This window comes from Xiphophorus hellerii, chromosome 15 (genome assembly GCF_003331165.1).
Source record: "Xiphophorus hellerii strain 12219 chromosome 15, Xiphophorus_hellerii-4.1, whole genome shotgun sequence".
Lineage (NCBI taxonomy): Eukaryota > Metazoa > Chordata > Actinopteri > Cyprinodontiformes > Poeciliidae > Xiphophorus > Xiphophorus hellerii.
Window position 1 is genome coordinate 17,876,879 of NC_045686.1, and position 21,267 is coordinate 17,898,145.

At 38.4% G+C, this 21,267-nt stretch overlaps 1 protein-coding gene across 5 annotated transcripts in view; it reads right to left on the reverse strand.

The window, feature by feature from the left end:
- The window catches only part of plcb4b (phospholipase C, beta 4b), a 66,530-nt gene that overhangs the window by 15,679 nt on the left and 29,584 nt on the right, over window positions 1-21,267 (reverse strand). For all 5 annotated transcript variants that reach the window (XM_032584383.1, XM_032584388.1, XM_032584387.1 and 2 more), the window contains 12 exons: window positions 12,571-12,668; window positions 9,917-9,997; window positions 9,171-9,230; window positions 6,907-7,050; window positions 5,695-5,774; window positions 5,457-5,510; window positions 4,913-4,994; window positions 4,726-4,826; window positions 3,203-3,260; window positions 2,276-2,384; window positions 1,901-2,111; window positions 1,086-1,179 (listed from right to left, as the gene is read on the reverse strand). In XM_032584383.1, the coding sequence (XP_032440274.1) occupies window positions 1,086-1,179; window positions 1,901-2,111; window positions 2,276-2,384; window positions 3,203-3,260; window positions 4,726-4,826; window positions 4,913-4,994; window positions 5,457-5,510; window positions 5,695-5,774; window positions 6,907-7,050; window positions 9,171-9,230; window positions 9,917-9,997; window positions 12,571-12,654 (1,158 nt within the window). In that variant the 5' untranslated portion in view covers window positions 12,655-12,668. The remainder of the gene's footprint in view (window positions 1-1,085; window positions 1,180-1,900; window positions 2,112-2,275; window positions 2,385-3,202; window positions 3,261-4,725; window positions 4,827-4,912; window positions 4,995-5,456; window positions 5,511-5,694; window positions 5,775-6,906; window positions 7,051-9,170; window positions 9,231-9,916; window positions 9,998-12,570; window positions 12,669-21,267) is intronic.

Consider the following 21,267-nt stretch of genomic DNA (forward strand, 5'->3'; position numbering starts at 1 on the left):
TAGAAATAATCTTTATCTGCGTAGACAAGAAATTTACAGTTGGTAAATTTTGCAAAAGTAAAAATCAGATGTTTACTTTGTGGCACTTGGTTACCAGAAAACGCGCTCATCTCTTAGCAACAGATTAACAAGAAATATTGTTATTGTTCAAAAAACAATATTACTTCTGCTTGTTTGAAATACTACTTATTTTATGCTACTTAAGAATTGTGCAGTTGGTCAAATTTTCAGAAAAGTAAATTTTTTTTTTTTTAATCGATGGTGAATGTGTTATAGAACTGACATTCAACACAAAAATCTGATTTATACTTCGTGGCAGTTCATTACCAGAAAAAAAAGCTAATCTCTTAGCAACAGATTAACAACAAATACTATTGCTAAAAAAACATAGGATTTATTCTGCTCTTCTGAAATACTAATTATCTTACACTACATATACTTAAGAATGAGCACAAGGTGGCAGACAGCTATAATAAAACAGAAAACAGCACTTATTTCTCTTCTGAATCCTCAGTTGGTGAATTTTGCAGAAAAGTGGAAATATACATATTTTTTTTGCATTGGTGGTAAAATATAAAACATATATACTTGTCTGTAGTAAGCGTTCCGCCAAAGTGGCTCTGCCTTCTCTGTAGGAACTCAGTGTTCCGCCATCTCTGTAGTTCTCTACTGTACATCTCTTCAGTGTTCTGTTGCTATGGTAATTAATCCTCTGAAAACTGTCGTTTGTGAGTGAGACACAGAGGGGGAGACAAAATTCTATCTCTGTTTGGAATCGGACACAAAACGGTGACGGTTAGAATTTGTTTTGATTTGAATTTGGCTCGTTTTTCGCTAATTGCGTCGCTATGATTACTCGAAATAGGAGAGAACATCTCTCCTATGCATTGCTGTGGCAGGTCCCAATTAATGGGCAGAACACAAGTGCACAAACCTATTCAGTAAATTCTTAGCTTAAAATGTCAGGATTTGGTAAAGCAGGTTGTCACAGCTTCTGTTTTTTCCAAAAAGCAGAGGGACCCATCTACGAACAGAACTGACTCTTGAATATGTTAGCAGGTTCTGCACTGCTGTGGGGATTTTACCTTGAACAGGATGTCTGTGCACATGGCCTTGCCATGAGTAATGATGGGTTCCTGGTCCTCCCCTTTGCCATCCCAGCAGTCTAGCTCCACACATCTGATTAGTAAGCAAAAAGAAATCTTCCTGAAGTACTCAGATTGCACAATGGACCCATTACAAATTATAAACAGGACATTATGTACATGCATAACCAGATTTTAGCTCATTTTATATCAATGCAGTTTATGAAGAACAATAACTTTTTCTACAAGTTGTGTTTATGAATGACTGACAGGAGCTGTATAAAATAAACTATCAAGTCATACTGAAAACAAAGTAAACATACTAGCATTAGCATAGCACTTCAGCAAACTGCAGTTCAGCTCTGGAAAAAATTAAGAGACCACTAAAAATGATCAGTAACTCTGAATTTACTTTTATTCCATGAATTACTGAAGTGTCTGAAATTCCAAGCCAAAATGTAGTATTTATTTGCAGAAAATGAGAAATGGTGAAAATAACAAAAAAGATGCATCGCTTTCAAACCTCAAAGAATGCAAAGAAAGCAAGTTCATATTCATTTAGAAACAATATTAATGTTTTAACTCAGGAAGAGTTCAGAAATCAATATTTGGTGGAATAACCAGGAGGTTTTCAGTGGGGTTCAGTGCAGTGGAGTGGGCTCTTCATTTTTTTCAAAGCTAATGTAAAATCAATACATGGCATTGATTTTAATGCATCAGATTCAGACTCTGAATCAGAAAATGCATATTCTTATATTTTATAGGCAAATAAACATGCCTATTCATTATGCTTAGACTGTGTCTCTGTGTAATACCTGCATCCAGACAGAAGGACCTGGCGGTACATCTCCACTGATGACTTCCCTCCAAACTGTCTTCCTGTCAGGTATGTATTGTGGGAGGAGCTGATAAAATAATGAGCCAAAGGCTGATCCATGTCTTGGTACAGCTCTAGTCTGTCCAGGAACACCGGAGCATTTTCGTCTGACATTAGGTAGCGACAGAACCCGTCACTCGACATGCGGCCTAGGAGGAGGAAGACAAGATGAAGATGACTTTGTGATTGTAGTAAATTAGCCAGGTTTAAATTCAATAAATACCTGTTTCTGTAGATTCAAGATTACACAGGCAGATGGCAGCAGAGGCAAAGAAAAGTCTGTCTCCAGATTTCATTCATATATTGCTTTTACCTTTTTTCTTCAGCTCTTCGTCCCTTTCATATTTCTCAATGATCTGCATGGCTCTTTTGGGGTCGTAAAATGGAAACAGAATCTCATTTAACCTCGGGTCACGTTGGTTCTACAGAGCAAGACACGAGCACAGGTGTACATCACATGTACGTTACCTCCAGTTCCTCCCAACATAAACGCTTCTTAAAAAACTTGAAACTACCATGCATGTCAACACTTTCAGTAGAATTTAAAACTCAATTCATATCAAGGATTAATTTTGTGCAAATGCTTGGAGAACGTCTGACTTCAATTTCAGATATTTCTAACACTAGCATGTCTTCAACAGGATGGCATTTAGATCGTAGGGCAAAACCAATCGCTACAAAAATAAGTGCAGAGTTAAAAATGATTCATAACAAGGCAGTCATATGTGCTGGAAGGGTTGAAAGCAGCTCTAACAAGACGTTACAGTGACAGAGCACATTCTTGTAGGCAAAGTGGGAATGAATCCAGCTGAGTCCAGAGCATGGAGCAGCACAGACATGACTGGACAGCAGATGCAACAAGCAGGTATTCAGCCACACACAGGAGGACGGCCGCAAAACACAGACACACAGCAGGAAGCGAGACGAACCAAGCCGGACGCAACAGGATGGAAACCTCTCCTCCTGTTGTCATGACAACACCAATCAGACAATGGGAGGCAAACCTCGCTAAGGGAGAGCAGGAGGAATGGGACGAGAGGGGGCATGCAGAGTTTGGTAGCTGGTGGAAGTTGCCCCTCCAGGCAAGCTGAATGTTGTTTAATTGGGTTTTAAAGATGGCCGATGGAGGGCAACTTCTATCCACAGCAGGAAGGGAAGAGGAGGCGGGGTGGAGGGGCAGCAGAGAGGGGCTGGCTGAAGCCAAATACACAAAGAAGTTAATGAATGATAAAGAGCTTACTTCATTCAGAAAGCTGACTAACTGGTCTACAGTTAAATAATCTGTTTTGTTCCCATTGCTGCAAAGGAATTATTGGAAAAGAAAAAATATTGTTATAACTCTTAAAACGGACATCCACACACTCATCCACACAGTCAGTTAAAATTAGAAAGTGTTTTGTGTTACACTTTTAGTCCAAATTTGTTAAACATATCTCTTTATGTTTGAATGTTGCCAGTAGGTTGATCCTAATTCAGTGCTGAACTGAAAGCAGGTTAGGCTGTCCAGGCGTAGTTAGTGTAGCAGGAGCAGAAACATTTATCCAAATCATACCCAATGTCACCTAACAGTTCTCACTTTTATTTTAGAGTAGATTATTGAAACAACAAAGTGTTATTTTTTTATTTTTCTGTTGATCCGTTCTATTCCTGATTATTAGTGCTGGGTAAATGAGGAGTCATGAAGCGTATCGACCCATAGCAAAACTGTATTGATACTGTGTCGATACTGTGTCACTGAATACTGACACCTGCTGGACATTAAAAATCCCTACAGGCAACGTAGTTGCCTGAAGTGATTTGATGACCTAGTCTATACAATAAGATTTAAGTCATTGTATACTATATATTGTATTATGTCATATCTTCAGTTAAATTCAAAATATATTTGATATTCTTCGATACAGTCAATAAATAATGTGAACATGTACCAAGTGATGAAAATTTAAGTGAACAAGTTCGGAATGAGGATGATTGTGGACTGGGAAGGAGGGGTTCCACAAATTTTCATTCAAAAAAATAAGTTTGTCCAACATTTTGAAATTTTGTTTGTTATGCTTTTTTGACAACTTCTGCTGCTGTAGAAAAAAATGGAGTAAACAATACATTTATATGAAATGATTTATGAAAAGCAACAGTAATTTGTAGACTGGCTGTATACCTGAGTCTATGCTAGGTGTATCTGGGACTTCATTCTGATGCCTGGCCCTATAATGCCTCAGCATTGAGGAGGTGGATTTATTTAAATAAGACAATTCTGTCAAACATATGCAACACTTACCCTGCAGAACATAATATGAAAGTAAACTAAGAGTCAATTTCAGCTGAATTTGGATTCAGATAGATCAAGTAGAAACTGAAAAGAACCGGATGAAACAACTACGAAGTGACAACCAATACCTTATTTTCTGACGTAAGATCAAAATGGTCCCAAACTACGAAACCTTTCGTTTGCCTTGAGGCTCCATAGTTGACGCTGTACCGTAAAAGATCAAGAATTCTTTTGGCAAATGCATCCCGTTGACAGATTCGCTTCCTTATAAACACAGTTTGGCGCGCCAGTGTCATTTCGAAACAGTTCCTGTGTCGGTCACGTGACTTGCTGAAAGCAACACGCGCACCGACACAGGGTTTTGTCTGTGGGCTTGACGCATGCGCCGACGCATCGGTGTTGCCGGACCCATCACTAGTGATTATGCTCAAAGCCGGTGAACATATCGGCTACACAAACAAGCATGCAGGAGAGTTTAAAACAGGACAGCTTACATTTTCTTGAAGAGCTCCTCTATATCTGTGCGAGGGCAGATCTTCTGTGTCAGCGCGTAGAAAATGTCAAAGGTGAAGTCTGAGGGTTCAATCTCGTCATTCTGCAGCCATATACAGAAACACCACACACTTTAAGATTCAATGCATAAGAAGTGATCAAATGGAAGTACCTGGCTCTCGCTTTTACCTTTCCACTGGGAAGACCTAGATCCTTCAGAGCCTGAAAGATCCCTTTCTCTGTCTTCCCTGATGCAAAGGTTCTTGTGATACTAAAAAGGAAAGGATAAAGTTATAAGTAGCAAATCAAAGAACCAGTTCTCAGACACAAGCAATGTAAAACTGTGGCAGAGGTTTATCTTCCAGCAAGACAACAGTCCTATAGGTACAAACAGGGCTACAAAGCATATTCATATCTTATGCAAAGTTCAAACCCCCTAAAAGACCTTTTGGGGAACAAATGCTCTATAATATATACAATGTTTAGATTAAGCTATTCTACAAATAATTGGCAATTATCTACATTTTTATATAAAACAGTTTGAAATACAGAAACAACTTTCCTTCACCTTTACAATTTTGCACTATTGAATTGGTCTGTCACATGAATTCCCAATAAAATAAACATTAGGGCTGCAGTGATACAAAAGGTAAAAAATAGCTAAAAGTTTAATAAAAATACTTAAGCAAGGCACTGTGAAATATGTTCAGAAATGCATAAAAATTATTCTTACCCTCTAACAGGGATCTTCCCGTTGACATTGGTCAAGAAACACATCCTCATCCAACTAAATAAGTACATTTGAAGGCACACAAAAACAAAAACAATCAAAGAAAAGTTCAAAAAGAGGTCATGGGTATAAGCCCATAGACTTTGCAGGCGGATCAATTTCTCTACAAACACTCCAGTGTAAAGGGTTTACAGTGTTTCCCAGTATTTGGAGGCTGAAAAAACAGCATAAATACACTCACTGTTTCTTGAGGCATGTCATTGGACACACGTTGTTGGCCTTAAAGTTGTGGATCACCGACCTCAAACCCTCAATCCATTTCTGAAAACAGCCCAGCGTAAGTATTAAAAATTACACATGAGCACACTGCTGCCCCCTACAGACAGTGAAATGTCTGTAGGGGGGGGTCAAATAGAAGACACTAAAGGTCCTAATTGTATTGTGTCAATAAAAACGAGAAAAAACCCTCAATTTACACAACATCTTAGAAATGTACTAAGTAGTTGAAATTAAATCAGACAATTTTCTCTTTATTTGCTACTTTTCACAGGTTGAATACTGAAAAATAACAGCATGTCGTGTCACACACTTATCCTGAGTCGAGTAAAAATCAGATGAATGTTTAGAACTTATACTTTGATGTTTTATAATTCTCTGGTGGATTCAAAATCACTTTCTCTGTTAAGAAACCCACATTGCTCTCTTTTCTGTGCTACAGTGCAGAGAACAAAAAATGAGAACCAGTCCAATTGGATTTGGCATGCCAGACTTTTAAAAAAGATTATATAGTGGTACCTCTTCTTCATAAAGACCAAAATTAAACAGTGTCCAACAATGTAAAAAGAACATTGCCTTTGCTGGCTTAAAAAATAATTAACCACAATTGGAGTAGTAAAAAGGGAATGAAAGAGTGTAGCAATTGAAAATCACAAAATACTTAGGTGACAGTTGGAGCTCATCTAAAATCTAAAACATGGTGGAAGTTGCTCCTCCAGGCAAGCTCTTCTGTATCTTGTCTCAACAAGATACAGAAGAGAAGCGACAGAGAAAACGATTCACTCAAATGCGTCTATTTATCACAATGACTCAAGGCCGTGTGTAGGAGGGAGAATGTACATCATCCTGCATTCTCTTTCCTTTCATTCTTAATGAAATAGTTACTCTGTGTGGGTGCTGCTTTGGCCTTTATATACAATAGATTACTGAATTAATTTTGGCTACACTCCAACTGCTGAAAAGCCTTTAGGATGTTTTTTTTTTTTAGCAACATGCTTTGTGACCCTTAGAGAATTCTGGCTTTGTGCATTATTAATCAAAGTGCCATGCAATACAGATCAGGTGGGATGCCAACTATATTTTCTAATTGAAACAGGATCATATTGTTTCTTGTTCACTCCTGTATCGGCACCATTTGTGTAATACAAAGTTTTTGAAAATAACTGAATGCATTTACCCTGGCTGTGTCGGGGCTCTCTGCCACCATGAACATGAAGCTCAGGTTGACCAGGTCAGTGCCACTGCAGATGCAGATGATGCATCCCTCCAGGTCGGCCTCTGTCTTTCCTATGGCCTCGAATGAGGACAGGATCTTTGGGTCCTGGGAAAATAAGGAAAGATCAACAAACTGAGTGCTGTACATGTCATCAAAGGTAAGCAAAGCTAAGGAAGTTACAAAAAGGGGCAAAAAGATATCCTTAAAAAGTAATTTAATGTGCCTATTGTGTGCTCTTTCCTTTGGTTTGTTATTTTGTTTGTTTTTCTTTTTAATTCCTGTAAAGCACTTTGAACAGTCATTTTATTGGGTTGTTGATGATAACATCACATTTCAAAACATTAAAAGTTGCTACACCAGGTTGAATTTTATGTATATTTTCCTCTATACCAAAAGTTATGCACACAACCTCAAGTATATACATGCACCCCACTAACATCTATTTTGAAAGCTATACATTTTGTAGCAAACATCAGGTTTCTGCCATAATTCTGGCTGGACATCCAACCCCGACTTTTAGCAGAATTAGTAGAGTTAATATAAACTGGTTGTTTCCTGGTACAAATCTGGATTTTATGAGCTATTTATTTTATGGACTGAAGTTTGGACCAATTCAGAATCTTAATGTTAGTCTGAATTATGCGTTCCAAAAAACAGTTTTGATGCATTTCAGTCATTGTCCTGTTGGAAACCCTCAGCTACATCCAAGTTTCAACAATCCAATTTCCAGCAGTTCCTGGAAAGTACAATCTCCAGCCAGAATTATACGAGGCAGAATGTGATTTCTCTGCACCCAGCAAATAGAAATTTGTCCAAATTGTGTGGGTGTATGCCTATATTTCTATGCATAATTTTCAACCCGAGTGGATTAGACGAAAAACTGCATTAAATTCAAACATTGGCTACCCATTTTACCTTACTGTTTACGATAACTCTAAAATTAAATAGCTAAAATATGTAATTAAACTGCCAAATGATGAGAGTAAGTACACCAACAAGCTGGGAATGACTATCCTTCCAGTGGAGCATAAAATCCATCCTCAAGAAATGAGAGAAGAAAATCACAGCATCAGTTGTCCCCCTCTCATGGTTTTAATCAGACATCAGCTTTGTCACCGCAGGAGAAACTAATGTGTATTTGTTGTATGATTGAATTAACAGCAACAGGCGTTGCAGCTTTAAAATCCCAGCTGGCTATCTCATCCATCTCCTCTTCCTCATTGGATTATTTGGAACAGCTGTGCCGTCCTTTGTGGAGAAGCCCTGCTATCGCCTTCCTGCCACTTACAAAACACCGTGCAGCATTTGAACAAACACAAGGCGCTGCTATCGAGCTGTAGCATCTGTATACGTGTCCACACACACGCACAGTGACCGTGGACCAAATACACAGGTTAACATCAAAACATCTGCAGCCGATTGGTTACGTTTGCAGCACTTCTCTACGCAGTCTTTTGCAGACTTTCAGCTACTTGATGAGTTTGTATACAGATATTGATATAAAGCATTGAACCCTACCCCTAAGTTTAGAAGCATCTAATAACAGCATCCATAATTCATACAGTTGGAATCGAGTCAAATATTACATTATAGTGAGTCGGCGTCAATAGTGCAGCGAATGAATCAATATTTAATATACAGAGAGACCCTAAGGGTTTATATTTGTGTGTGTCTGGTTTGCTGATTGGTTGCCAGATGCAGTGAAGGAAGCAAGCTGACTCCTGGTCAAAATGTCTCTTCAGAATCACCTCCTTATTAGAAGACGAGGATGTTTTTCCTTTTTTTCGTCCCGACAGAGACACAACGTCTTATACCTGTGAGCTGTTGATCTCCTTAACCCAAAGGTTCTCAGGCAGCGTATTATTACAGAGGCACCATTATTCGTTTTTCCTCTTAGGGTCAAACAAACACAATAAAACATGATTCAAATACAGCCGGTGGCCGAACTCATCCAGGGTGGTATCAATATTGAGCTGTTAAATATTTAATGTTTATGTATAAGTCATCAGTGAGAAGTCAGTCGGGATTATTAGGCGATGCTGAAATACGCCACTGAAGCATTGGCTAATTTTAGACATGAATTATGCCGCTTAAAAATCGGCCTCCCCAGATTTGTTGTTTTAAACAGGAGAGTCGCAGTGAGAAAACAAGCCTGTGTTGTGGGATGAGAGTGCAAGTTTCAGTGAAAGCAGAAGTGAGAAGATTGCCTTTCCAAAAAGTCTCACCTTAGGGACGGCACCGACACGGATACTGTTGATAAGAGAACATTCGAGAACCTGGCCCTCCTGCGGGACACAGACATCGGTTAAGAATAAAATAAAATTACTGCATTTTGATATTTTAGATTCACATGTAAGCTAACAAAAAGTTACTCCCTAAAATTTTAATTAAAACTGTGTCAGAGAAAACAAGACCTACAAAAGTATTTAGCTAAGCTTAGCGTCGTCTTGCTGTACCAATGGCAATGTCAGTGACGCCTAGACTTTGCAGGTATTACAATATTTTTGACAGGAATCCAACTGGCAATTTAGATTGATTTTTTTCTAAACTCAAAGAAAAACCTTTTAAAATTAGAATTAGTCAAATTTGGATTATTTTTTTTAAACAATACCCAGAATAGTGTAGAGTCGTAGGCCAAGAAAATTGCTTATTTATCAGTGAACATATAGGACTGTGTAACATTAAGAAAGAAATAGTAGTAAAAGTAAGGTTTTACTGTGGATTTTGTTTGTTTCTGTCAAACATAAGTCATACCTTTATTGTATTAGTTAAGGCTGTAACTTTCTGCACTTTGCCGGCTTTTCTATGCTTTTGACTTATTTTTTTCAGGAAACAAAGTGCGGTCTGCTTGAGGAGGGTAGACTATTTCTCGAAACACAATATAAGAAGCTTTATGACTGAGGACGGAGTCTGGAGTGTCTCCTGACGTTAAAAAATGATAGCTGAAAGACAGATAAGAGGAAGATTGTACCTTTCCCTCACTCTTCCATGTGATAAAGAAGCCATATTCATCCACCTTCATCTGACAGTTGGGCTCAAAGAGGTATGGGTCCTGAGAAGGAGAATTGCATTTTCATATTAGAGGCTTCATTGATCAAAGAGTTTCATTTGATGTAGCCTCATATTACACAACCTGCAAGGCTTATACAATCAGACAAGAGGATGAAGTCCTAATATATTCTATAAGGCAAGAACCTTACACACACACACGTTTGCGTGGCTATCTTTGTGGGGACTTTCCACTGACTTCCATTAATTTCTACAGCCTAAACCTTACCCTTACCCTTATCCTAACCATTACATACCTAACCCTAATCCTAATCAAAACTCAACTCACACCTTAGTCCTAAATCTGACCCCTGACCCAAAAATAGCGTTTCCCCTTGTGGGGACCAGGCTTCAGTCCCCACAAGCAGCAGTGGGTCTCCACAACGTAGTATATGTCAGGAAAATGGTCCCCACAAGGTATTACAAACAAACGCGCGCACACACACACACACACAGGTGGAAACTTTTCCTTCTAAAATAATGCACAAAAGCATTCAATTTGTACAAATAGACAGTTTAATCTAGATAAAAATGATCAGTACAGTAAGAGATGTACAAATGTAAACTTTTGGTATACAGGATTAGTGCTCCACTTCACATAAAGAAAATATAAATAGGAGTATACCTGTATATGAATAACTTCAATACTGAATATCAAAGGCAGAGCATATGAACATTTGTATTCCCTTCCCCTCTGATCTGAGATGGCCAAAAAGATTAAAAGGGGGAACAAACAGAAGGGGGTCGATGCTGAGAGGTCACTCTTCTTCTAATATTAGCAATGGGGAACAATGCCACACACAAGTGCACACGCACATCTACACGTAATGCATTATTTTAGGATGCCTGCCGCCATTAGATACATGGCCACAAATGGGACGACGCTGACCTGTTTCGCTGACGCGTGTCATCTGAAACCACCAGAAAATGAAGAAAACATTCAATCTTCCATCCAGGAAGCAGAGAGGCCTCTGAGAGCTCGGCTAAAAGCTTTCAATTCACTTTCATCTGAATTAAGGCTGACAGGGACTTAATTTTACAAAGTAGCCCGTTTTTTGAGGGAGATGGCAAAAGGGTGCGCTACTGCAGTCAGCCTGAAAAACTAGATCTTATAATGACAAAAGGAATCAAATATTCAAGGGTTTGACTTTCATCTCTGAATGGATGGATTCTGTCTTTCCTGTCCAAGATGCCACATCAGTGTGTGTGTGTGTACGCACAAAACTACATTTAAAATGGAAAGCACAAATCTAGAAAGTGTGGCATGCACTTGTATCCAGTGCCTATCCTTTCTGCTGTGTTTCTTGGTCTCCATGATGCCGTTTGTTCACTAATGTTCTCCAGCAAACCTCTGAGGCCGTGACAAGACCAAGCATTCGCCAGAAACCCATGCTTATGAGTTTTCAGCGTCTCGCAGTTCTGGCCCGTCACTCTCTGCCTTCAGCAGCTGTCCATATGAAGCTGCCTGGTCCCATAGAAACCAAACACCAGCCACATCTTCAGCGATTGATTTCCTATCAGCGAGATAATGAAAGGAATACGCAGAGGAAGGAGCGCTTTGGCTCTTAGCATGATGAATTGCTCTCCATCTCTTTAACCTTTCACTTCCATGGCTGTGGGCTGTCAGAGAGGGAAAATACATTTGAAATGTCTCTCATAGACAAACACATTGTAATTACTGCAGATCTATAACCCATTTAAAACCTATTGTACTTCAAAACACTTAAATGTTGTCGAAACAGGGAGGCAGAACCTCTATTAGAGTAGTGGAACCGCATTCTGACTAGAGTGAACGTTTGATTAAAATTCAACAGGCCACTTAGAACATGTGCGTATTACCTGCCTCCACCATCTGTCGCTCAGTGAGGTTTCAGTCAGTGGGGAATGTTTTTGTGTGGAAACAAAAATAACGACCTTTGCTGTTTAGCGTGGTTCTGTGCCCTCATAAGTGACATGTTTAGGTTGTTTCAGTCGACCTTAAATGTACCCTGCAATCTTTACAAAGTTCAACTTTCAGCAGTTTTCTTCTTTCAGATATAAATAATCTCATTTTAGAATATAATTAGTCCTTAAGGAAAAAGAAAAAAAAAAAAGCAGAGGTGAGATGAAAAGCTGACCTTATTAACATTCAGGCCGGTTCCATCATGTTCTGCCTCTGCTTGGCTCAAAGTTCACAGCAGCAACACGCTGAGGATGCTCATCAAAAGTACGGCGACCCAGTTTTAATTGCTCTCTTTGACGTGACCGTGGATATGATCATGGCTCTCCACGCACGCGTTCATATTTTCCACAGTGTTCTGAGAGGGATCCTCCTCCCCTCTCTGACAGCTGCATGGATGGAGAGGACTGAGGGGATTTCCTGGTGCATGCAGGGCGACACGCATGTCTTTCTGCTGGGGTGGGTGACACACTTTCCCTTTGCCTGTCAAATGTCCTACCTAAGTGCCCTCATTAAGTTCATCAGAGGAAATGGGGGCCAAAACAAGATATATTTTTGAAGTCCACTGTTATAATTAAACTCGGAAGCATGTTTTCATCCAATTATAATTATTTGCAGATAACAAACGCACAGTTTACCTCATCAAACCTGTCGAAGGAGGCACCTTCTTGCATGAACTCAGGCAGGTGCTTCTGCCAGTTGAACTCATAGGACTTTGTCATGGCTGCTCACAATCCTGAGACACAAAAGAAAAGAAAAAGAACAGGTTAGTCTAAAAACAAAATGTGCATGACAACTGGTAGTTCTATCTTGCCCTTTGACTGACACACAATATGTCTAAGATGAACCTCACCTATTGCTCAATTATTGCTGGAGTACAGTAAATAGAAAAAAAAAAACATCTTCAAGGACTCTGACATTGCACTAAAACCAGTGCATCTGCAGGTTTCACCAACTCAAATTTAAGATTTTTTAAGACCAATTTAAGCCTTGTGTTTCCACAGAAAAGTACAAACTATGTACAGCAAACTGCCTATACTTCTGCACTTACCCATGACAGACGCAGAAAAGCTTTCTAGCTAACTAGCAAGGGGATGTTAGCAGTGAGCCACCAGTAGCATCAACCATCCAGAGTCACACACAATGTCTGAGTGCGACTCAAACGTTTGAAGTCCCGCAAGAAAAAAACCAACAACATATGATTACATAGTCCTGTCAAGACAAAATTTAATACCTGAGATAAACGTATTTAATGCAAACTCACTTTAAAAAACTAAATAAATAAATTTAAGACATATTAAGGCCTAAATTTTAGATACACGAATTTAAGACTTTAAGGATGGGCGGACACCCAGTAAAACTCCTGACCAACATGCCCACACAGTCACTTACAAACATCTGCTCAGGAAAAACGGCTTTATATTGTTTGCTTAAGGTTGGTTTATTAACATCCAAACAGGAGTCTAGCTGTCCAACGCTCAACAGCAGCGGCGTTATGCCCCGACTGTTAGTACAAGGCCTACAAAGGTTATAAAGTAACTGAAAATTGATAACGTCAAGGATCAATCGATCAGTACATCCATATTGTTCCCATGTGAATGACCCAACTGGGTTTACTTATGCAGTTAGTCTGAGAGGGGGCTTATTTGAAGCCATGCATATTGAACACAAGAACAGCACCCATGATTCCTGCAGCAATTCATCAGGTCAATATAGAGCAATTAGGGAGCCTTTTTTTCAGTCTATCAGGCACATAGATCCTTTGGCAGGAAATGACAGAAGCAGGTTGAGGAAGCAACACTCTACATCTTGATCTAACTCCTGGATGGGATTTGTAGATCATGGTTTATAGCTTTTTAAAATCTTATTTTAAATTTTTGCATTTTAAAACAAAAAAAAAGAAATCAAAAAGCCATTTGTTTTTTGTTTTTAATACCCATTTATAAACAGGAAACTCAAATGACCTGGGTCACTGTGAAAAGACACAGTGACCCTGAACACATAACAGGCCCTTTTACAAACACAAATCAAGTCAGTTTTGATTCAAAAGATCACAACTCATGCGCTAATTCACAGGATGTTGTAATATTGTGGATGACAACACCCAAATGTGGCTTTGTCTTACATAAGCCCTAAATGTGTCAGGCAAAACTGTGAGGGAGCCGCTCACATGAGGACGTGACATGCTATGTATAGTCTGAGAGCTCAGCTAACATTAAATTATTATGGGAATACTGCGAGGTTCGGTTATATTTTGAACAACTGTAAAACACCGGTATCATTTACCAGAAAAGATACTGCACTACTGCAATACATTATTGACCAGTCATACATAATAATTTAACATTATGCCTTCACTATTTGTTCCAGAGTGTAATATGTGTCCACTTGGTTGAGTGTGGATCTGTTGGACTTATAGAAATGCATATAAGTGCAACATCACTTTATTTTCTAGTAATAAACGAGAAATGAATGGGGCGAGTGAAACGCAGTTCTAGAAAGACACGAGAAAAGGCAAAACGTCAGAGATGAGAGATACAGCTTCTGAAAATAAAGTGTTGTTCAGTTTAAGAAAATGTTTATTCAGTTGTTTCTCACTGTACAGAATGAATGACCAAAAAATGTGATAGTTTAAAGACTAATTTTATGAGACAACAGAGTACTTTATTGCATCTCATGTGTTATTTTTTAAATCATAGCCCAACTTATGGCTAACTCCTGAAAAGATGATTTTCAGAGACAGAATATCCAATGTAGATAATTTTCATGGACTGTTTTCTCACCATGTCATTAAGTTAACATACCTTTATTATGGATTATTTTAATGGTCTGTGATCAAATACATCCTCATCTGAAAAAACAATTATAATCCCTGAATCAATGTTTCATTTTTGCCTGTGCATGTACTCTGAAAGTTATAACAGCCAACTCTCCGGGTCTTTGACATTACAAACCCTGATGGCCAGGCACTTTGGAAATTAGCCAAGGAGTTATCCAGAAGAGGTCGTCCTCAAGTGTGTCATGCACCAAACACAGGGTTAGGCAAAACCATATTGGTTTTTCAAGCTTATTTGAGAAATCAGCTTTTGTTGAGACATTCCTCCACTACGGAGAGTGGGGTAGTGAGGCAGAAAAGGACAGGAGATAAACAAGAAGGCTGAACAAATTACAACTCTGTAATCTGTTCTCTCCTATTCTTTTGATTGTCTTTTATAAAACATTTTTCTTCCTTTCATTGTGGCTTTTTTATGGGATTTTACTTTCTGACATCCAAAAACTGTGAAACCCTCTGAAGTCTTTCTTGGATCGTCTGGGCCACCTCTTCATGTTTGCTTGTTCCCGTATGAAATTTTAAACAAACCTGACAAGAGACAACTGATACGTTTTTGCTGCCCTCCGGTTTGCCTCACCTTTTTTAAGGTGATCTGCTCAACAGCTCCAGCTGACAACTCCTATGTAGCTGACAAAGACTGGCTCTTTGTCCAGCCAGTCAACAAAGAGCAAGCTGTCTGTAACAGCTGACTATCAATCTATTTCATTCTTTACCTTAGCTAAGATGATGGCAAAAACAAACATTGCTTTTTTAAGTAGATGACAAAGTTCTTAATGATCCCTCCGAAACATATTTTTCTGAATTTATGGCGTTACGGAGAGCTACAAATCTCTCTATTGGAAAAGGAATAGAGGGAAAACAGCTGTTTTTGACAGGAAAGGCTGTGGTTGAAGCATTAAAGGTAGTAGGGGGCATCTGGTTTTGATTTGTGAACACTGGTCAGACAATAACAAAAGTCAGAGAAAATACCTGCTGGGTGGACAACAGCCTCCCCCCCCTACAGATGAACTGAGAATGCTGAAACATCTGAGTGCTATCATGATGAAAACACAGAATAAATCTGAAAGGCTGAACAACTGGACAGCGGGTAGTAAGAGCTGATCTCACTCTTACATAATGGCTCCAAACATTAAAAAAATAAATTCTGCATTGGAATTGTTCTATCCTCCAGTGAGCCAGAATCCAAGTTTATTACGCCCACTGATTACCAACGAGTGAGACTGAACGTTAAGGCCACAACAAACAGCCGCCGCATGAAGGGAATGAAAAGACTGGGGACAAAATGTCGCTGATCCCAAATACAGACAGAAAGCTGGTTTAAATAGGCTGCGTGCTGTTGAATATTACTGAATAAGAAAACTTCAAATAAGTCTTAATTGAAAAATGCTATTAAGAGTTTGGTTGCCATATCCATCAACTGTGGCATGTTTTTTCCCCCCACAGTCCATGTTTTATATGAACATCTGAATCTGAAACTTGTCCAACAGGCACAAGACAAAACTTGTAACCTCTGGCTGCAATCTTGTATATTTATCTTCTAAATGTTTATCAGTGTAATCCGTCCCCATTTTAAATACATAAACTTAAAAGAATCTCCATTATTTTGCCAGTTTTTTGTGTTTTGCGAAAATCATCAGAAGTAAATTGCTGGCATCATCGCTAATTCTTATCACAACAATTTGTTATTCTTTTCCCCTGGTGGACTATAAACAATCCCATAGAGCCCAACCCTGCTTGTTTCCCATCCACACAGTAACAACTCCAAAACCAAACGACACGACTGATGGAGCTTTAACAGCTGCTCAGTGCTACGGAAACAAAAACAGACAAAACATAAGAAAGTTTGAGTCAAAAGACCCAAAGACAAATGCAATGAAAATACATGAAAATGTTTTTGTGATAAAACAATGAAATTGTAGTAATATAATTACAGTAATATAAACATTAATGAAATGTATAGCTACATAATCAGTTTACTTAGAGTAAGTCAAATATAAGTGTTTAACTCACTCAATTGTTTTTTGTTTTTTGGGGCTTTTTTTAGATTTGCTTCTTTGCTTCTCTGACAAAATTTTACAATACTGATGCTGAGAGATAATTCCAGTCTCTAATTCAAACTAATTGGGTTGTGCTGTCCTGTCTGCCGTTAGCCTAGATCTCACCACGCTGCACAGTATGCGTTAGGTAACATGTTACTCAGTGGGATCAAATCTGTCCAATGGCAGTGCAGCGACTGAGCCTCTGCCAGGCTAGCCTGCGCGCCGGGGCCTCTGAGCGCCCCGATGCGCGAGTGCGCACGTGAGGAGCCGAGGGAAGCTGGAAGAAGTCGCCGAGGTCCGAGCCCCCTGTCCAACCCCTGACAATGAGATAATTACGACAGATCGGAGCCCCGCGAGGACCTCGCCTAAAATTGCAGCTAGGGTAACACCCAGCGGTCCCACACCTCATAAACTAAAATTAGGTTATAGCAACATCAGTTAGTCGGTGGTGGAGGGGTTGACTGGGGACATGCTCAAACGGACACATGTGACAAAGAAAGAGAGCGTTAAGTGATGGGGCTATCACAATAACTAAAGGCTGGGAGGGAGGGAAGGAGAGAGGGATGGATGGATGGATGACGGATAGATAGATAGATGTGCATATTATATAGTAAAATACAGATAAATTTGTCATTAAGCACAAACTCAGAACAAAGGAGCAAGATAATTCTGCTGTTGTAATATACTCCAAGTCTGCTTCTTGTTTATCTTTTCTCATGTCTGTGAGACTGAAGGAAAGTGGTTTCCATGTTTGCGGTTCACGTCGCCTTTTGCTGTGACATTAATGAGCGACTGAAAAGTATCAGCTCTAAGTTTTACAGACTGTAAATCTATTTTGGGAGTGTAGAGTATGGTAAGATTAGATGAAAGCAGATGTGTTTCAGACGCCTCTGTACACTCTCATGAGTATTTTTAGTTATGCTGACTCATTAGACATCTCTTCAAGTTTGACTTGAATGTAGTATTCAACAAGGCATTCATAGTCAATGAATTTAACTAAAAACCATGTGTGAAGTCATACTTGAATAGATTTTGATAGAAAGTTGGGCCTAAAAATAACCTTCTCAAGAATAAGTTAAAATATTTCTCATCACTGGCAAAATTCACCTCATATGACTTAATACATGCTTAAGGGATTTCCTTGACTCAGTAATGCAAAATCACACATTTTATACACAATTGTTTAAATGTACATGTCCATTGTTTATTATGCGTCACACATAGCCAGTAGTAGAGAAGGACCAGTAGATGCCACGGCACGTTCTCTTGTTAAATACATAAGATATGCTATTGCTAGACTTTACTGGTTCTCCATAACAGCAGAAAAAGCCTAAAGAATTTAAAACGTTGGTAATGTTGCTCCTTTATAATGTTGTTTACCAGCTGCCTATCAAGATGGCGCCTTTGAGTTGTAATTTACTTCCAGACGGGTGGGAACTGTCTGTACACACAAATACTGCTGTTTACGTAATGCTAACCATGCTAACTATTAAGCTAATATACCAAACATGGTTTAAAATGTCAACTCCCCAATTATTTTCACCTTGTTTTGAATAATAGTCAAAGCACCTCTTATATAAACACTTAATGACAGAAAAGAAAATATTCAGAATCGTTTTATGTTACAGTTCCTAAAGAACAACTCAAATTGGCTAAAAATTTAGTGTTTACAGAAATGAGAAATCAGTCCTAAAATGATTGATCTATTTCTAAATCAAAGGCAAAGTAAAATGAAGTATTATTTATTTTAGCATATAATAACCCCTTTTAAGGATTCAGTCCTATGATACATTTATATTTTTTCTAAAAGCAATTTTTTTGTGATTAAATGAAAAAGACTAATTGTTAATTTTATCATTAAGACGTAGTGTTACACAAGCTGCATTTCAAAAGAGCAATATTGAACAATATTTTGATATTTTAATTAATGACACTGCTGCTCTTCCCAGCTAAATTCAGGATGAGAAAATGAAACATGGCAATGACATTTCAGCTGTCCGATCAGACAATTCATTTATTCATGCATCTGCACAGCACTCGTCTACATGTGCTTATGTAGCTATTGCTACCTGGAGTAATGTGTTTGGTGGGATGCTTGTGTTGTGTTGTGTTTAAGTCCATTTTAGCCGAAAGTGTACAGAGCCACTGGTCAGAGCTGGTTTCCACTGAAACACAGGCATGTTGCCTTGCAGTAAGATGTGTACATTTTATTCTGGCTCAGTTTGTGATGTCTGAAAAATACCAACCTGCAACAGTATGTTCATGCTTGCACAATGCTCTTGTTGGGCACACTTAAAATGGAGGAGTGTAAGAAAATTAGAAAAGCAATAAAAGTCTTAAAAAGAGCCAAGACAGAACAATGTGTTCTACAAAAAGGCACTGTTTGGAAGTAAGTTGTGTTTAGCTAAAACAAACCACTTGTTTTGATGGTTATGGATTAAAACTTTTAATTATAATTTCTGGTATTTAAGAAAGACAGGAAGCTATTCCGATTTAGTTGGAAAGTCTATAACACCACTAACCAGGACACAAAGAAAAAAGGACACAGTGCTCCATGTCCTACGAGCAAAGTACAACAAGCTGCTGCTCTGAAAAAACAGCTTTAACATTCAAAATCACAAGCAGATTAGGGCCTTCTGCTGATGGAAGGTTTATTAAATTCAATTAAAATCAATTACCATAAATTAGACTAAATCCTAACAGCCACTTTAGGACAGAATCCATGTCCTAATGTTCACTTGTTTTCACATAGTTTTCTGGACACATCAACGACATTGCTTCAAGCACAATACCATAAAATTGGAGTGTTCACACTGGATAAATGGTAGTCTTAAATTCAATGCCAGACTTAGAAGACTTGTTTTTTTTTACTACACCTGTTCCCTGAGCAAACAGCACAAATGAAGGTGAGATCATCGCTCCAGTACATTTTTATATTGACTTTTAAGGGATTGGATGTGAGGTTGGTGTGGAGAGAGAAGTGTAAATAAAGACTTCACCAGGATGGACATCCTGTCTGCTTTGTGTATTTATTGCAGAAGATATCTAATTTCACAGGCTATCGCGTCTCGCAAAGCCTAACAAAACTCAATGAAGCATGCAGACTTGGGAACATTTACTCAAACTCAGGTAATGAAAATGATGAAGCAAACATCCTTTACTGTAAAAATGGAGAGCAGGATTATCTTTAACACATAATAGAGGATCAACAGTTTAACCAGTAGGATCTGATTGTACAACACCCTAACAAAACTTTTAAAACCACTTGAAGTTTTCCACAAAATTGACCAGCCAAGCAAGAAGATCAATTATCAGAAAAGCAACCAACAAGCCCATTGTTTGCAGGAAAACTGATACTACACATGTGCAGGGTTGCAAGGGATTTGCAGAAAGACTTAAAAATGTATGTTCCTATAGACTCAACTCAATACACTTAAACTTAAGAGATTCTGCAAAGACAAAAAAAGGCAAAATATCACATTTCTAGGTATGTAAGGCTGGTAAAAACATTTTGAAAGATTTGCCCCAAATGGAGCCTCTCTAAGCCTGGAACACTTTCAGATTTGTCTTCTTCGTTTGACCACCAAGTTATGTCCAATAGCACGTTGGATAACTTTATCTGCTGTTAAAAGACAGAAAAACAAACATTTACGAAACCAAGAAACAAGAATGACTCTGGGTAACTTAATTGTTGCTTCAAATTAGTGAGCAACGTATTGTGAGATGTGAACATAAATTGTTTAATTATTGAAGTCATTGACTCAACATAACTCAATTGTGCAAAAATAAATCTAAAGCAAAACCAACTTGCAGATCACTTGATTCAAAAACGTGCTTTACATCCTTACTTTGGTTACATCCTCACTTTCATCTCACTCTTTGTTTCATTTCAAATAAAATCCACTGCTCAACTGCTTTTCATAAATGTTGGTCTATATTTAACCTATCCTAATTTTCCACATGATTTGAAATTAGTTTAAATTGCTTGTAAATGGCCCAAAATAAGTGTAATTGACGATGACTATTGATCTTATACAGTGATACCCAGCTCAGTTGTGTATTTTGCAGAAAAAATGTAAAATTCTAAACTGATGTTTGCAACACAAAATGTTTTGTTGAAAGCAGCTTTTAGTCAGATAATCTGTCTGCAAATTATTTTGAAATTTAAGTTTCATGGAAAGTTTAATTCTGAGGATTTTGTTATGACGTACAATGTAATCGCTAAATAACTGGATTCTTCTGGCTTCGGGCTGTGTTTTCACTCGGCTACATGGACATGAAAAATATATTAAGTTTCTCTGGTCAGACGGCTAAAGTAATATCAAACAGCTGAAAGTAAAGAATGTGTTTTCCCCAAAGTCCAACGACCCTCTTCTACCATCCTCTTTCCCTTTTATAGTTGAGGATCACTGTGCTCACTCACGCTCTGCGGCCACAGGTTACATAATTAGCTTAAGCCAGAG